The 16,926-nt window shown below is 51.7% G+C and overlaps 5 protein-coding genes across 6 annotated transcripts; 3 read left to right on the forward strand and 2 right to left on the reverse strand.

Moving 5' to 3' along the window:
• Positions 1-1,120: 1,120 nt before the first annotated feature.
• LAESUDRAFT_750971 (uncharacterized protein) lies at positions 1,121-2,721 on the reverse strand. The gene is made up of 4 exons (XM_040911638.1): positions 2,190-2,721; positions 1,994-2,137; positions 1,366-1,941; positions 1,121-1,312 (listed from the first exon to the last, which is right to left on the reverse strand). The coding sequence occupies exons 1-3, from the start codon at positions 2,700-2,702 to the stop codon at positions 1,555-1,557; spliced, it is 1,044 nt and encodes a 347-aa protein (XP_040762571.1). The 5' UTR covers positions 2,703-2,721; the 3' UTR covers positions 1,121-1,312; positions 1,366-1,554.
• A 358-nt stretch (positions 2,722-3,079) lies between these two features.
• LAESUDRAFT_750972 (uncharacterized protein) lies at positions 3,080-4,444 on the forward strand. Its single transcript, XM_040911639.1, has 3 exons — positions 3,080-3,616; positions 3,669-3,812; positions 3,865-4,444. Exons 1-3 carry the CDS (start codon positions 3,113-3,115, stop codon positions 4,222-4,224), a joined length of 1,008 nt encoding a protein of 335 aa, XP_040762572.1. The 5' UTR covers positions 3,080-3,112; the 3' UTR covers positions 4,225-4,444.
• LAESUDRAFT_715367 (uncharacterized protein) lies at positions 4,437-5,353 on the forward strand (the record flags this gene model as incomplete). Its single annotated transcript, XM_040907145.1, has 4 exons — positions 4,437-4,451; positions 4,504-4,526; positions 4,628-4,774; positions 4,873-5,353. The coding sequence occupies 4 exons, from the start codon at positions 4,437-4,439 to the stop codon at positions 5,351-5,353; spliced, it is 666 nt and encodes a 221-aa protein (XP_040762573.1).
• Positions 5,354-6,394: 1,041 nt separating this feature from the next.
• Positions 6,395-7,350, reverse strand: LAESUDRAFT_727693 (uncharacterized protein). Its single transcript, XM_040909274.1, has 4 exons — positions 7,219-7,350; positions 7,071-7,142; positions 6,779-7,010; positions 6,395-6,721 (listed from the first exon to the last, which is right to left on the reverse strand). Exons 3-4 carry the CDS (start codon positions 6,996-6,998, stop codon positions 6,432-6,434), a joined length of 510 nt encoding a protein of 169 aa, XP_040762574.1. The 5' UTR covers positions 6,999-7,010; positions 7,071-7,142; positions 7,219-7,350; the 3' UTR covers positions 6,395-6,431.
• Positions 7,351-7,636: 286 nt separating this feature from the next.
• Positions 7,637-16,370, forward strand: LAESUDRAFT_682314 (uncharacterized protein; the record flags this gene model as incomplete). 2 transcript variants are annotated; one of them, XM_040905785.1, is made up of 14 exons in its annotated part: positions 7,637-7,785; positions 7,838-8,118; positions 8,174-8,555; positions 8,611-8,905; positions 8,955-9,364; positions 9,428-9,720; positions 9,774-10,063; positions 10,127-10,422; positions 10,476-13,882; positions 13,932-15,546; positions 15,603-15,756; positions 15,834-15,976; positions 16,032-16,123; positions 16,179-16,370. In XM_040905785.1, 14 exons carry the CDS (start codon positions 7,744-7,746, stop codon positions 16,213-16,215), a joined length of 7,737 nt encoding a protein of 2,578 aa, XP_040762575.1. The 2 variants fall into 2 exon arrangements, with proteins under 2 accessions (XP_040762575.1, XP_040762576.1); XM_040905786.1 differs by lacking the exons at positions 10,127-10,422; positions 10,476-13,882; positions 13,932-15,546; ... (2 more) ...; positions 16,032-16,123; positions 16,179-16,370 and having other exon boundaries at positions 7,744-7,785; positions 9,428-9,796.
• Positions 16,371-16,926: the final 556 nt, after the last annotated feature.

Consider the following 16,926-nt stretch of genomic DNA (forward strand, 5'->3'; position numbering starts at 1 on the left):
AGCTGTTTACATTGCTCGCGCTAGCACAGCCATCGTCTAGTCCACGCCTCAAGACAGTCGGGATTTTGTTCTTTTACGCCGCGAGCGTATTAGGTTGATGCGAATAAGCGAAATGCTGGGATGGCGGCGTCAAGCGCTCGCTGCCGTCGCCATCGCCATCATGACAGGACATGCGGCTTGCTTCGTTCTTTGAAGACTCGAGGGCGCCTCTGCGAGTGTATGCAGCATTGCTGACTCCCTAATTGGACTCACAGTGCGAGATTTCGAGATTCGAAGATGTTCTGGCCCGCTGCGCATGTCGGTATGCCGAGGCGTCAATATACGAAAGGAATGCGGTCGCCAAATACACCAGATTAGTTGCTCGAATTTGTACTATGTCGAGCCTCATAGCTGCTTTGCAACGTAGTGGAAGTAGTCGACATGCGTTTCACGTTCGATGAGTTCATCGCAACTTTAAGGGATCGCCGATTGATACCCAGAATCGAAGCGTCGACTCGGCAGTCTGAAGCATCGATTAGTAGACAGTAAACACCAAAATTGACTTTACTTGCCTGCTTATCTCTGTGTTCGTCTCGCAGAAAGGTCAACCTTCTTTCTGGTGTGAATTGGGAACAAAGATTGAATCAGTACAGTGCTCAAACACAAACCTTTGTTCAACATCCTGTGTGGCACAAAAAGTTTGGAAGAAAGTTGAGGTCTGCTCTAGTGTTTACGTCCAAGCTTGTTCTTCGTCAAGATGACAGTACTGTTACAGGCTTTTGTATGTGAAATAGTCGTTTGATGTTGTTGAGTGTATTATCACCGCCGCAGCGGAGTTTCAGTCATGTGTATCACAGCAGACCGTCGCCTATCTGCCTGCAACGGATATGCGGCGTCTGCACGGTAGCATCCCAAAAACAGCCACAGGACAGAGGGCGCACACACCAAGTCAGCATGCTAGCCGGACTGTATATGGTGCTGTATGTCTGCGCGAAAGCGTGCTCGACCCCGAGTGAGACCGTGTTGGTCAGGCTTTAAACCATCTTGTCGAAGTGCTGCACTCGACGGATGCGAAGGCAGTCACCAAAATCAACCTAGAAAGCAAAAGCTCAAGGTGGAGGCCGTGCATGTTCTCACAAACGGGCGAGAAAGGTAATTAAGTTGGCCAGGGCTGGAAATATCAAAAGCGAGCAGTAGACTGACTATCGTCTACAGCAATCGAGATCTGGTGTATTGTATACGAGGCTTGAGCCGATATCACAGATACCGTAAACAGTCTTGTGGCCGTGAAATAGGCTGCGTGTGATATGCGGATGTTCACGTTCATGGCTCGCTGGTACGAGACGATTCATTACAATACGACACAGATCCAGAAGGAAGGCTCACATGCGATCCCGCCAACTGCCTACAACATGCTCCAGTTCGCGGCGTTTCTCTTCTTCCGCTGTGTGCCGAGCTTCCTCGAGTCCCTGCAGTTCCACCCTGATTTTCTGTCTGCGTACTAACTGCCTGAATCTCAGGAGGTAATCGAACTCGTCAGGCTCGGTCTCTTCACAGTTTGGCTTAGGCGCTCGTTCACTTCTCTCGAATTTTCGTTGCCTTTTTCTCTCTTCTCTTGGCATCTCGTTTCGCCTTGCCTCCGTTACTACACGTAGCAGTCACCTCGCGCTGATTATAGCGGTCTTTCCAATGCGCGTTGACGAAGTCCACAAATTCCTTGTGAGAAAAGTACTTCATAATCACCGACGCGTACACCGCGTCGAAGAGGACGCGAGGAGGCCAGTCGTTTCGACCTTCCGGGATCCTGATGGGTTGATTATGCGGATGAGTCATGCCATATGCCGGGATGGAGAACTCGGGAGAAGGATCAAGGGTGCCACGGAAGTCGTGGAATACCCATTGGGGCTGATCTGCATCCCATTCAGGGTTCATGTCATTGGAGGACATCGCCAAGTTCGGTGTCTGCCAACATGATATTAGCCACGTATGGGGACACTACAACACATCATCTAACCACAAGGAAACCAATGTCTCTGCTTCCGCGCTGTCTGTGTAACGACATGTAAAGATATAGTCCGTTCCGGCAATCGTCGATATCGTCAATGTGGTCGGCATTGTCAGGATCGCGACCGCAATTTCTCGTCAATACATCTATGTACTGCACCAGCACGAATAAGCGGCATTTGAAAGCAGTGTAACGCGCCACAAACCTCGTCTCCTTTGTTATGGCTGATTAGGTGTGACGCTTCACATAATTCCGCGGGCATTCGAGTCACCACGCAAGTGGCCCCATCCCGCTCTCGAAGTTCGTCTTCGAATTCAGCTCTTCGCGTGCTGGTGGCGCCTGAAGTGACGTAGGCATTGGCAAGATCAGGATCGACGGAAAAAGCCCGTGCACGTTCTGCAGAGTCAATGAAAAAGTAGATATCCGTGTCTCCCGGAGTGAGCTCAGCATTGTAGTCGACCTCCTCTCCGTCTTTCCACTTCAGCATACCTGCGGCCCCGGCGACAGCACCCGTGATAAATCGAATCCACTTGTACGGTTTTCTGCAGAAGTTGGTGATGTGGGTCTTAGGAATCTGAAGGCATGGGAGTTGAATGCAACTTGACGAGAAGTTGGACTCGTCCGCGTCGCCTTGCGTAGTGTTCTCGTGCGAGAAGGGGGGAAAGATTTCAATCCATACCATGACTATTCCTTCCACTCGTGACTCTTTTGTAGTCATTCTCGAGTAACGTCTGAGAGAGGAAGGGGCGGTGAGCTAATGCTGCTCCCACAGTTACTAACTATGGCAACCGTGACTGACCAGCTACAAACACGTCCGTATATGGTATATGCCGAACCTCTAACCTATATATGACCTCAAACCAGTTACACAGGTTCGACGCTTACATAATCCGAAGCACGCTTTTCCGCTTTTAATGGACAGTGACAGAGGTCCTACCGCAAAGCCGGGTGGCGCGAGGTTCGGCATATACCATATACGGACGTGTTTGTAGCTGGTCAGTCACGGTTGCCGTAACTAACTGGCTGTTTTACGCGCCACTCTGCGTGACAGTCTCGGGTGTCACGCAGACTCGGAAGTGGCGGTGGCGCAGGACTGTCCGTGACCTCCATCATCAAAGAGTATTAAACATGGACAATGATCTCAAAGTACAAGGAAAACTTATGGTATGGCTTGAGATTTTTGCCCCATCTGCAAAGGAGAATTCTAAAGCAATACACGCGGACAACGAACCCAACTCATCGAGCTGTATTCGCTGCCTCAAGATCCCCAAGGCCCACATCACCAAGTTCTGTAGAAAACCATACAAGTGGATTCGTTTTGTAACGGGTTGTATCGCTGGTTCCACTGGCATGCTGTATTGGAAAGACGGAGAGGAGGTTGACTACGATGCTGACCTCACTCCAGGAGACACAAACGTTTGCTTCGTCATCGATCCTGCGGAACGCGAGCGAGCCTTCCCTCTCGATCCTGATCTCGCCAACGCCCACGTCACTACAGGTGCCACCAGCACGCGAAGGGCTGATTTCAGAGATAAACTTCGAGAACGGGATGGGGCCACTTGCGTGGTGACTCGAATGCCCGCGGAATTATGTGAAGCGTCACACCTAATCAGCCATAACAAAGGAGACGAGGTTTGTGGCGCGTTACACTGCTTTCAAATGCCGCTTATTCGTGCTGGTGCAGTACATAGATGTATTGACGAGAAATCGCGGTCGCGATCCTGACAATGCCGACCACATTGACGATATCGACGATTGCCGGAACGGACTATATCTTTACATGTCGTTACACAGACAGCTCGGAAGCAGAGGCATTGGTTTCCTTGTGGTTAGATGATGTGTTGTAGTGTCCCCATACGTGGCTAATATCATGTTGGCAGACACCGAACTTGGCGATGTCCTCCAATGACATGAACCCTGAATGGGATGCGGATCAGCCCAAATGTATATTTCACGACTTCCGTGGCACACTTGATCCTTCTCCTGCCTTCGCCCTCCCGGTATATCGCTTGAGTCACCCGCATAACCAACCCATCAGGGTCCCAGTAGGTCGAAACGACTGGCCTCCTCGCGTCCTCTTCGACGCGGTGTACACGTCGGTGATTATGAAGTACTTTTTTCACAAGGAATTTGTGGAGTTCGTCAACGCGCACTGGAAAGACCGCTACACTCAGAACGAGGCCATTCATACTCGTAGTGATAGAGACAAGGCGAACGAAGATGCCGCAAGCAAAAAATAAGAAAAAAGGAAGAAAGAGCTAGATTCGGACAGTGACGCACGAGGTGCTAAGCGAGGGCGCGACGACGACGAACCCGACGAGTTTGATCGTGTTATGATGGCCAGGAGTATGATGCGTAGGCCATATACAAGAGCGGAACTCCAAGAACTCGATGAGGCTCATCGGAGAGCAGAACGAGAGAGATTCATGCAATTGAGGGATATTATAGAGCAATGGCGAGGCCAGAAGTACGTGTCGTCTTTAACCACTTAATTCAATATTGAATCTTCCTGGCTCTAGCATGTCCTAAACGTCATGCGACCGTCCGTTTGTGGAGGGGTCCAATGTTGCCTTCGGCGACATCCCACTTCTGAAAAAGGAAGATCACTCAGAGTCTGCGCAGATTCTTCATATCGTACTGCAGCTTTCCTGACCTCAAACGACATCTGTTATTGATACTCCACACCTTACGATGCGTATCCTACGCACGCATCATACATGGCCGCTTGCGTGCTACCGCATACACCACGATCCTCACTCTTACAGGCGTCCGCATACTCTGGATACACAGGTCATACTTGAACGTGGTGTGATGCAGTGACACGTAACGCATGGCATTATCGGCTTAGTTCAATCATACCCTTAGATATCATCATTCGTACTGGGCAGTATTCAAGTCGATGTCGGTGGTCGTCTCTCGCTATGGCTCGTGGGCTACATCGCACTGTGGCTTGCTCGTAGCTCGCAAGGACAGCGCTCGGTAAATGTTCCATATTTCTCAAAGCAACGCGCAGGCTTGCCCTCGTCCCATGCCCTGCAATCACTATGCATCGGGCGCAGGGCACGAGCATGCCAACCTTTCGACAACGCCACAGACACGTCGGTTGCCTCTCCATATTATCGTGACGACGGACGTCAAGCCTCACCTCAGATACTCCGAATAGAGTCTCAAGCCATTCAGCCCACTCATGCCAAGCATTTCCCACAGGACAGTGTCCACGACATGGTGGCAGCTGATCGCGGACTTACCGGGGTTAAAGGGGGAGACCTTCGGGAGGTCGAAGGGCTTGACTCCACGAATGCCGATCCCGTCGAAGCTTGCGGCGATTTTGCTGATGCTTTCTGCCAGAGACGAGCCCGGTGCAGGTAAGCCTTCATGCGGCCTGCACCTTGAATTTTGAAATTAAAAGCATGTCAGTGAGTAGAGTGTATCCTAAGATAGTTCGCGGAGTAGTATACCGGACTCTCAGCGACCCATGCGGCCAACTATAGCATGCTTCAGAGTTCCTACTGGGGTCGCCGATTGCCTGATCAACGACGCGCGCCCACCCGACTTGAGAATCCGAGAGGGTGTGATACTGCTACTATAAGATAGCAGCCGCGGCGCAAAGAGAAGGATACGCTCCACCTACTTTCACTATCCAGTCAACGCGCAGAGACAACTGGGTCCCCTATGTTTCTTCAGCGCCGTAGCTGCATCATTTGACGATTTGATGCCGGTGCCACCACCATCGTCGCCATGGCACGGCATGAGGCGTCGTTCGCGGTCCGAACTTCAAAGATTTGAGGGCGCCTTTGCGAGCGGATGCCGATTTTGTATTCAGACTGATGCGAAATTCAGATGGAAGAGGGATGGTCGCTGCGCATATCGATTTGTCGAATCAGATGCAGGATTCCAACAAGGTCGTGACTGAACTACCTAGCTCCTAACCTCGCCATAGAACAAAGAATGAGCTATTTTATAGTCTACCTACGGGAGACAATATTGTTGAACTGCATCAAACTGTTGCTGCTGTGAGCTCAAAAAAAGCAGCAAGAGAAGCCTGACCGTAGATACGTCACGCGATGGTTCAATGATTATGATGCAACAGCAATGCAGCGATTTGCCAGCAATCATCCAAAATCAGAACATCGAGATGGTTCGACGCAGGACACAATAGAAAACACGGTGATTGAATATGCTCAGGCAGAACGGGATACCCGATGGTGGGACTCACGGTAGTCATCGTTTGGCCTGCCCAGCGCTCACCACAGGAACACGTCCGTCATGATAATACAAACTCATCAGAGGGGTACAACAGTCAGCGACGAACGAAGGACACATATCCAATCAGAGGATAACAACGACGCTATTCATCGAAAAGCATATCAACCGTCCGAAATTAGTGATTAGAATCTATAAATACTCAACAACTCTGTCTCACTGGCTTCGGAGAAGTTACGGACCTCTACGCAACGTGACTGAGGAAGGACTCCTCTGTCTGGGAATAGGCAGGAGGCGGGTTCTCTTCCACGTCGACGTCAAGCTCTCGCTCGACGTATCCCTGAGTCGTGAGTTCCCCTGGCTTCAACTTCAACTTGTCCTTAGAAGGAAAACTAAATGTGGAGTGCGCGGAGAGGGACACCCGCGATGGCGAAAAATCCAACATCGACGCGCTATCCGGCTGAATTTCGGTGAACTCCCACCCGCCGTCAGACCGCCGGTGCGCGACGCGCATGTTCGCGCCAGGCGTATGCACTGCGAGTCGTAATGTTCAGCGGTGCCACTAGAAGGAAAACAGACTCTGCAACGCACTAAATCGCGGTGTATCTTCCTCTGGTGACCCAAAAGGCGTGACGCGGCACGCTGGATGGCTAAGTTCTAGGATCGTGCTCCGCCGGACTTCCTTGCGGGGCTCAGATGCAATAACATGAGGATTTCGGCGCCGGCGGTGCAGGACGATGCCAGATACTATGGTCAAAACGGCAATGAAGCCAATCGATACGCCTATGGCGATTCCGACAGCGTTAGGCATGGTGGCTTTTGGCTTGTACGAGGCAATTGTTCTAGCACGCTCCAGAAGCTATGAAAGTGCCTGTCTGCTCACCTAGTAAAAGAGTGTATGTATGAAACGAATGGCAGAAGGCAACGAGTGGAATGGACTCTGTCGGTCGGTTGGCTACACGGGCACATGTCGTAATTTGGCTGGATTAAGCGATGGCCGAATGATCTTCACGCGATGACCCTCCACATACCTCAGGTCAGTGCACCTTCGCGTTTTCCGGCTCGAGTTTTCCCGTGGTTAGGCTGTGCAATGCGTGGAGGATGTCGTGGGATGAGAAGGAACATTTCGCACAGGTGCCGCCAGTCAAACAGCTGCAGCGTGTGGGCAGCGCCCGATGTCGAAATCGGAACAAATCACACGTGACAATGTACGTTGCGAGGCGCAACAGTCCAGGCTTTCGTAACAACACTGATGCCACAGTTCCTATACCTTGCAAGACGGGCATGCTGAGAACATCTCAATTGAGCCGTGCCGCTCGTAGTGACTGTATGCGCAGTGGAGGATCGGCCGTGCGCGTGGGAAGACGTTGGCAGGGACCCGACGGAACGGTAAGCAATGAAGACCTTGATCACATCTGAGATCCATCAAATGCGACCACGTGCCTGTCCAGAATTTTGACCATTAACTTGAGCGCAAGTGGTCCCTTCAGCGTCGTCTGCTCATCCTACTGCTTTGAAAATCTTTCCGGTGCTCTTCTTTTGGATTTTTTTGAGCTATGGACCCACACGAGGAGGAGCGCCCTGTGAAGCGGTTCAAGGTACATCTCTGCGTATGCCATCAGGTCTTCAGATTTTGACACGACTTTGCAGCATCAATCCTACAAAGACACGCTGAGGGGGGTACACTTACCATCAGCACTCAATCAGAGCAAGTTTGACGATGTCATCGCCGACAATGACTCGCATTTCCACGAAGCACTAGATCATTGGCGCGAGCTCAACCTATCACCGGCATTCGTCAAGTTCGCGAGACACGCAGACCCACTATCGGCATCCATGCCCTTGTTGCTGCATAATTGCGAAGCGGTCATTGACTTGTGGTTAGAGGCATTGGACGGTGCGGACGATGAGGCGTTGAAAGCTCTCCTCGAGTGCGTATAGTCTCGGTCTGAATGTTCTCCAGTCCTGACAGAGATCCTACTGCAGTCTCTTCCAAAAGCTGTCCCATGATCTGAGGACAACCCTTGCACCAAAATACCCGACAGTTCTACTGCGCCTGACCCAACTCCTTCCCCGTTCGCTATCCGCCCCTACCCTCACAGCGCTCCTAGCTACCTTCTCCGCTCTCTTCAAATATGTGCTCATCCCTGCGGTCGATACAGAGCTCCTTGATCAGGCGTGGGCGGTTTTTCGTGAGACGCTACTCCGCTGTGACCCGGAGGTACAGCGGGCGACGGCCGAAGTGTGGGGTGCGGCTCTCCGTCGACTGAAGGCATCCACCCGGGAGCACTGTGTACGGCTTATTGCCGCGAGTGCGGAGAGTAGCCTCGCGGATGCATGTGTTTGGGTGTACGTATCTGCTTGCAAGGTAAGTTCTCATGCATGTATGCGTATGAGTTACATGATTGACCGCGACATCGCAGTCTGTATCGCAAACCCTGCATACATCAACTTCGAGCTTGTTCAGGCCCCTACTCTCGTACTACCTCGAGTGTGGAACGCCCGAGATGTCTTTGAAGCTGATCCGCCGCGTGATGACTGCACTCATCCATCATTGCAAGGATTCGGAACAGTTTTCTTCGGTCGCGGAAGTTGTGTTGGAACAATTCTTGCAATGTGCAAAGGCAGAATCTGGCGATGCAGATGAGGAACGTCTCCGGCGCATGCTCGAGGTAGCCGCAGTAGCATGCTCGGTCCGCCAGGGTTCCCGGATGACGCGTAAGTCTCTCCCCATTAATCCAGAACGCTTGCTCATCGCACACCCCAGACAAGCAGCTCCTAACCATGCTATCGGAGTTTGACAAAATACCTCTCACCGACGCCCTGCACTCTTCCGTGCTCAAATTCACCACCTCTATTTTGCTTGCGGGCGACATGGCGCTCTGGATGGCCAGCGGACGCAAGGTACTCGAGCGCACCTGGGAGCGGCCAGCGCTCGCGCTCGAGCTCTGCGGTGCGCTTTCCGACCTCGGCTGGGGCGGGTGGAAAATGGTTGCGCAGCCACATGTGATGAAGCACACCGCTGAGCTGCTGCAGAGCCACCCACACAGGACGCTGGAGTTGCTTGTTGCGCTGCATCGCGAGAAGCGATTGGTGGGAGTGGATGTCGTGTGGAAGCAGAGATTGCAGGAATGGGCAGATAGAACATTTGCGAGGTGGGAGCAGACGGAGGATAATGTGAGTGTGTGCTTGTATGCTTCAAATGTGATTGAGTAGATGAGTCTGAGCTTGCTTGCGCAGATTCTGTTGCTTCACGATGCGCTTTCATTGTCATCCTTGATGCCTACCTTATCGCCGATCCTCATCCGAGTGATCGATGCAACCCTGCAAAGTCCGAATCCCCTCCAGGAGTATGAGCAGTCGTTTGCAAACTCGGCATGGGTTCTTGGAGTGTGCATGCGGTCTCTCTCTATGCGGCAACCTGCAGAATGGTCGAATGACGTACCACTATCATCGTGGACTCAGGTGATTGTGGAAAAATGGAATTGGTCGGGAGTAGCCCTTGGTGGATTGGTCGCGCTCATTCGTACCAGGTATGTGTGTAATGCAGATACGTCTATAAAAATGACTAACAGATGGCTGGCAGCGACCCTACTTCTCATGCAATAACATTGGATGCCCTGTACATCCATCTTCGTGACTCGCTCCTTTCCCACTCCCATTCACTGCGTCTCAATGTTCTGCGACTATTAAATTCCTCGCTGGTCTCCTCGCCGGATGGCCCAGCCGAGGTGCTCAAACGTTCTATTCAAGCTGAAGAAGTGTCTCTGGATGTCCAGGGATCCCGTGAGCGTGTCCTCAGGATTGGAAGACTACAAATGGTCGTCAAGGATGGTGACGAATTGGGTGCTGAGATATGCTGCCGCTGGCTCATAGGTCACTACTATCCCTGATATGCTCGTTCTCCTGCAGTCATTCTAATGCGTTGTTCCTATTTAGCACAACTCAAGGTGAACTTGCAACCGCTATGGTCCGCCGCGGCGCAAGCCTTAGCTGCTCTATCTTCACGCTTCGGGGACTTAGTGTGGCACCTTTTGCTCCAAGAAGTCCAGGCCGCGACTCGCCTTCAAGTAGATGTAGTCGTCCCCGACTGGATAAAGGGGCGTTCCTTACTCGAAGAGGAGGACGACGTATGGGAGGATGAGCGGTCTTGGAGAGACCCGAGCGCACACAAGTTTCGTATCACTTCTGCCAGGTGGCTAAATGGCGACGCTACCAAGCGAGCTCTGATCCAGGTAGGTTTAACCTTCTGCATTCGTGCAGTTTTAGAAGTTGACCAAGCAAACAGGAGCAGAGCACAGAAGACCGGTTCGATCCAGCTACCTACGAGACTCAGGTACTTTCCACTGTATGCGAATGCTCCTCCTTAGCAGAGAAGCACAGCCGCGACTTGGTACCATACTTCCTATCTCTCGCAGGACCGGAAGTATCCTCGAGGCTCCCGCGGTACAAGCTCAGCATCTGGCTCACGCTCTTCTCGAAGTTCGTCAACCCAAAGGCTCTACGCTCCACCGAAACTCTACGATCAATATATGTCGCTCTCCTCTCGCATCCCGACCGCCCCCTGCAGCGGCTGGCACTTTCATGCTTGCTCACGTACAAGTCGCCACATCTAGCACCACATGAGGACACGCTCCGTGGGCTGTTGGATGACACGAAGTGGCGAGAAGACCTTACGCAATTGAGCATTGCTGAGATCGAGCAGGCTGACCGGGCGGAGTTGGTCGACGCGATCACTAGGCTGCTTTTTGGGATGATGTTGGAGAAACGCGGCAGGAGTCGCGGCGGTGACAAGCGCGCTGCTGTCCTGTCTGCCTTAGCAGGCTGTGCTGATGACGAACTATGCTTGCTGGTTGACTTGATGTTGCAACCGCTCACTCCCACCACTGAAGCCTCAGAGGAAGGATTGCATTTTACAATCCAGGCCATATCCGATGGCGTCACTGAGAAGCAGCAAATTGGCTTCCTCAACCTTCTTGGCGACGTTCTCAAGCACCTCGGGTCCCGCCTAACCCCTAAATGGCCTCAGCTCCTGCAGGCCGTCATCGACCTGCTCAGTAATGCCCAGCGCAGATTGGACTCTCGCAAATCCGAGACCAGTGACGATGTAGCAGAAGAAGAAGAGGAGGTCGAGGACGAGGCCGTCGTTGAAGGCTCCTTGAAGAGCACTCGGGCTATCCGACAGCTAGGCATCAAGCGCTTCGCTGACTTCTTCCGCTCTCCTGTGTCCTATGATTTCACGCCTTACATGTCGGAATCGTATCGTGCGTTCATCTCACCCAGGCTGGAGAAGCTGGACGCGGAGAACACGCAAGCGCCATCGGCGCTCCTGGAGCTGTTTCATGTGTGGACATTGCGTGCGGAGCACGCTAGATTCCTTGTGGCATATGACGATCGTACCCTGCCGAAGGTGTACGATTGTCTGATCGCAACGAACGTCAAGCCAGCGGTGATCTCGAGGGTCTTCGATATCGTCGAGCGGTTATTGGACCTCTCGTCAGAGCTCGAGGAGTTGCGGGACGCGATACTCAAGTCACATGTCCCTCATCTACTCACGAACATCTCTTTGCTAGTCGAGCGCAGCAAAGGGATCGCGGCGGTCTCTGACACTCTTGGTCGTCGTCAGATCACCATTCTTTCGCAGATCGCCCCCTACCTCACCGATGAGAAGCAGGCCAGTACTTTACTGGAATTGTTTTTCCCATTGTTGCGCAAGCCGCCGAAGCAAGTGCAAGAGAAGGTCAAGGCGGACCTGCTAACAATTATTTGTAGCCTCTTCCCTCTCATTCCTGATATCACGGATGCTAGCAGTCGCACGTTTGAGAAGACATTCGCTGCGCTCGCTCAACTCTTCCAGACACTCCGTTCTCGACAAGCGCGCTTATCTTTGCTAGCTGCGTTTCGTTGTCTAGCCAATCTAGAGCCAAGTGTCGCACAGCTGGCTGATCTCATGGAGTCTCTGAATGCCTACTCTACGAAGCGAATTGACGAGCCGGATTTCGATAGGAGGTTGACTGCGTTCAATAATCTGAACGAAACGCTGCACGGATCGTTGACGTCTAGGGAATGGCTGCCGATCCTGTATAACATGCTCAATTTCATCCAGGATCCTGAAGAACTGACTATTCGAAACAATGCTGCTCAAGCCATGAAACGCTTCATATCTGCTGTGGCCGCCGCACATGTCCCGGAACTCGAGGCTTTGTTCACGAAGACGCTATATCCTGGGCTCAAGAATGGCTTGCGATCAAGGAATGAAATGGTCCGATCAGAGATTCTGGGTGTCCTCTCGTACGCGATATCAATCTGCGGGCAAATTAGTGCCCTCCAAGAAATGCGGGGACTATTGGCCAATGGAGACGAGGAGGCGAACTTCTTCAACAACGTGCACCACGTTCAACTACATCGTCGTACCCGTGCGATCCATCGCTTGGCTGACTACTGCGATGAGGGTCATCTTCGAAGCACAACTCTTGCTGAGGTCTTCGTACCTCTGATAGGCAATTTCATAGTTGCTAAGGCGTCGATAGACCATACTCTTGTGAACGAGTCCATCACGGCTACCGGACGGATGGCGCGGCACCTCAACTGGGGAGCTTATTATGCCCTCACGCAGACTTATCTGAAACTATCTAGCGCTAAGGATGAGTCTGAGCGGGTATACGTCCGCGCGCTCGTAGCTATCCTGAACAATTTCCATTTCCAGATGGAAGAGGTTGTCCCTGACACAGCTGAGGAGCCGGAGAGGGGAGGAGACCATGAGGACACCGTTGTCGATGAGGAAACCGAATCCACATCGGTCAAGGTCAAGGACCAAATGATCTCGCGCATTGCAGATGCGGTCAACCATCGGCTCCTCCCAAGGCTCCTGCAACACTTAGAGAAGCGTGATGAAACTGAGGACGCTCTGAGGATACCGATCGCCGTGGGTGTCATCCAGGTCGCGAAGCATTTACCCCGGGAGACCCGCGAGCCACAGATAGCTAGGCTACTGACCGTCCTAAGTCAAATCTTCCGCAGCAAGTCTCAAGAGACGAGGGACCTCACTAGGGAGACTCTATGTCGTATAGCCGTGATTTTGGGGCCATCTTACTTGTCAACGGCTATCAAGGAGCTACGAGCCGCCTTGCTACGAGGTCCGCAACTTCACGTTTTGGCTTATGTGATCCACGCGCTCCTTGTGCATGTTACCAATGGAAGTCATGCTGCGCTATTCGACACGTTGGACAATTGCGTTAGTGATATCGCTCATGTCTCGGCTGAGGTCATCTTCGGCGAATCCGGAAAGGACGTCCAGGCAGAAGAGTTTAAAACCAAGATGCGAGAAGTTCGTGCGTCTACCGCGAAAGGTCTTGATTCGTTCATGATCATGGCGAAATTCATCACCCCTGCTAAGATAAGCAGCCTTCTTCTGCCGATACGAAACGTTTTAAAGGAGACCGAGTCTCTCAAAGTGCTCCAACAAGTCGACGAACTCTTGCGCAGGGTTTCCAACGGATTAAATGCCAACAAGCATCTTATTCCTACCGAGCTGCTGGCTCTGTGTCACACTATGATCAGTCAGAACGCTCGCTTCCTCAAGGAGGCTCCTCAAGTGCGGAAAAAAGGGAAAGGCGGCAAGCGCAATGATGCCATCGTACAGACAAAGCGAAAATTCGACTCTGAGATGGATCATTACGCCGTTAATTCCTTTAGGTCAGCTATTTTTCTGAATGTAAGTATGCTCAACTGATATCATGGACAGGTTCGTGAGCTTTGGGCTCGACTTGTTTATCACTGCGCATCGTCGCAGTCGTTTTGACTACGAGGATCCGAAAGTCATTGCTCGGCTAGAGCCGATGGTGGCAACAATTGGCAATACCTTGTATTCCGAACACATACAGGTGATAATCCCAGGCCTCAAGGCTGCGGCGGCCATAATCAAGTGCCCCCTCAAATCCATCGTTAAGTCTCTGCCTGTGTTCATTCGCCAAATGATAGATATTATCAAGCAAGCGGGAACGACAGAATCAGAAGCGGTGCAGATGGCGCTCAAGTCTCTCGCTACTATTCTTCGCGATCAATCAGATGCTCAAGTCAAAGAGAAGGATTTAGTATACCTTCTCGAGCTCTTGTCTCCCGACCTGGAAGAGCCATCTCGTCAAGCAGCTGTTTTCACCATGCTTCGCGCTATCGTGGCGAGGAAGTTCGTTGTTCCGGAGATCTACGACATCATGGACAAAATTACCGAAATCATGGTCACCAGCCAGTCTCCTCAAGCGCAGGAAGCATGCCGTGGCGTGCTGCTACAATTCCTCTTAGACTATCCCCAGGGCAGGGGCCGACTCCAGAAGCAGATGACTCTCCTCGCGAAGAACCTATCATATGTGCACGAAAGTGGTAGGAAGTCGGTGATGGAACTCCTGAGTGCTATCATCGCCAAATTCCAAGTAAACCTTATCCGCGAATACTCCGATTTGCTGTTCGTTGCGCTGGTCATGGTTGTCGCCAACGATGATTCGCCGAAGTGTCGCGAAATGGCTTCCGAATTGATCAAGAGCCTCTTCCTGCGGCTTGCGGATTTTCAGCGTAATGATCTCGTATCACATCTTCATGTCTGGGCCATCAAGTACACACAACCACAGCTCGCGCGCGTCTCACTCCAAATATCCGGCAACATCATCGATCTATTGCAAAAAGATATCTTTCCTCATGTGTCGTTCATCCTTGAAGATCTCAATGAGGCTCTTAGACATGGCGCACAACTGCTGGACTCGTTAGCTGAAGCGGACGGTGATGATGTCGCGGACGACGACTTGGAATGGCAGATTTCGTATCATGCGCTCATCGTATCTGGTAAACTATTGCGAGCGATCCCTGATCTGACTACTCAGCAAGGCAAAGTCAATTGGCCTGCTGTCATCGAGCATCTCGTCTTTCCGCATGCTTGGGTGCGTACTGCGTCCTGTCGTCTACTAGGCGTGCTATTTTCTTCGACTGCTGTCTCCGCCCCGCGGAATGATCTTCCAAGTAACTCCCCATTCTCGCGCTCCGGTATGGAGGAAGTAGCTTCCAAGCTTTGTATGCAGCTGCGCAGCCCAAACCTGGACGCAGCGCTTAGCCTGCAGATCGTGAAGAATCTGTTCTATGTTGGGAAGTGCTTCTGCGCAGTCGAGATGCTCTCCGTTCCGGAGACGGACACAAATGATGTCGCAGAGCAAGCGATCGTTGCCGATGAACACGAGGATGGACTGGAAGATCAGGAAGGGGGCGAAGTCGGTGTTAAGGACCGAAAACATCCACTTCCTTGGCTGTTCTCCAAGCTTTCCTTCCAAGTGAGGAATGCACATATTACACGAAGGAACAAGTCGTCCAGTACTGTAAGTGTCGACGCCACATGGACACATTCCTTGACGTTTACACAACGTCTCTTTAGGACAATTGGGTTCACCAACCTACATCTGTGTTAAAGTGGTTCGCGGCAATGGTATCATACATGGACTCCACGCAGACGGAGCGTTTCCTTGTACATATCCTCTCACCCGTCTATCGCATAATCGAAGACGACACCATCCGTGGCGCGCAGATGGGTGAGTGACGTTGCGCAATCTGCTCTGTTTTGATTCTAATGTACGGCCTCTAACCATTTCTGAAACGCCTCTCGTAGACGAATTGAAGACACTGGCCACCGAGCTCCAGGATCTCGTGCAAACCAAGGTTGGCACAACCAAGTTTGCGAACGTCTACAACAGCATTAGGCAAGGCGTGCTGGGTGTCCGGAGAGAACGGCGGAACGCGCGCGTGCTGCAGGTTCGTGCTCGAACTCGGCCAATCCGCTGTTTGACCTCACATTCGATCACTGCAGGTTACCACCAACCCAGAGGCTGCTGCAAAGAGGAAGATGCATCGGAACGTTCTGAAGAAGGAGAGCCGGAAGAGGAAGAACCAAGTGTTTGCGTAGGTTGCTCCTTGCATGGTACTTGGGATTATGGAACTGAAGTTTGCGCGACAGAGATGGCAAGCGTGGCAAAAGGCGAAGGGAGGATTGAGTGATCCAAGGGCCAAACAGTTTGCTTTGTTGTCCATTTCATTTTCGTGCCAATTGCTGGACGTAACTTATTATGTTGTTCGATACGTATGGATCCGGTCTCAACATTATCAAAGGGCTCTTATCTTGATCTCCACGCCGAATCTTCCTGTAAGCCACACAGCTGAGACGATGATCAATTGTATATTTCTTGATCAAAAGTACTCGGACAGCAGAAAGGTAGATAGTCGTGAATAATGCATCGTTCCTAGCAGCACAGAACTGCCGACGCGCTCAATAGATGGGAAAGCATCCGACCGCCGAGTCTCAAACCACTCGCGACTTGCGCAGTATGCAAATTGATCAGCTCCTACTAGCTAGCGTGGAGGCAACTGATCCAGAAAATTATCATACAGTCTTGTTTGGTATCGGCTTCCTATCACAGAAACACGCTCTCAGCCCAAATCCTGACTTTCTGCCAAAATAAGCGCATACGCATCGAATGACGTTGTGCTTATTGTTCAGTCATATCGAAACGTTTTGACATTTGTGAAGATTCGGGCGCCTACATGGTTCCGTCATAGGGATGAGCGATGCCGGTATAGCGAATAAGTCAAAGCACCGAACGAAGAGCCTCGATCGAAATCGCTCTGAATTGACGACGAATAGCCCCGCCGTGTACAATCTACTTCATAACCGGGACATGGAAAATAGCATCATTTACAAAGCCAAG

The sequence above is a fragment of the Laetiporus sulphureus genome, assembly GCF_001632365.1.
Source record: "Laetiporus sulphureus 93-53 unplaced genomic scaffold LAESUscaffold_30, whole genome shotgun sequence".
Taxonomy (NCBI): Eukaryota; Fungi; Basidiomycota; class Agaricomycetes; order Polyporales; family Laetiporaceae; genus Laetiporus; species Laetiporus sulphureus.

Coding starts and splice junctions, on each gene's coding strand:
- LAESUDRAFT_750971 (XM_040911638.1), bottom strand. CDS start 2,702: ATGACTACAAAAGAGTCACGAGTGGAAGGAATAGTCATGGTATGGATT. Junction 2,138..2,189: donor GCCATAACAAAGGAGACGAG/GTTTGTGGCGCG, acceptor GTGCTGGTGCAG/TACATAGATGTATTGACGAG. Junction 1,942..1,993: donor GAGACATTGGTTTCCTTGTG/GTTAGATGATGT, acceptor TCATGTTGGCAG/ACACCGAACTTGGCGATGTC.
- LAESUDRAFT_750972 (XM_040911639.1), top strand. CDS start 3,113: ATGGACAATGATCTCAAAGTACAAGGAAAACTTATGGTATGGCTTGAG. Junction 3,617..3,668: donor GCCATAACAAAGGAGACGAG/GTTTGTGGCGCG, acceptor GTGCTGGTGCAG/TACATAGATGTATTGACGAG. Junction 3,813..3,864: donor GAGGCATTGGTTTCCTTGTG/GTTAGATGATGT, acceptor TCATGTTGGCAG/ACACCGAACTTGGCGATGTC.
- LAESUDRAFT_727693 (XM_040909274.1), bottom strand. CDS start 6,998: ATGCCTAACGCTGTCGGAATCGCCATAGGCGTATCGATTGGCTTCATT. Junction 6,722..6,778: donor GGAAGATACACCGCGATTTA/GTGCGTTGCAGA, acceptor TACGACTCGCAG/TGCATACGCCTGGCGCGAAC.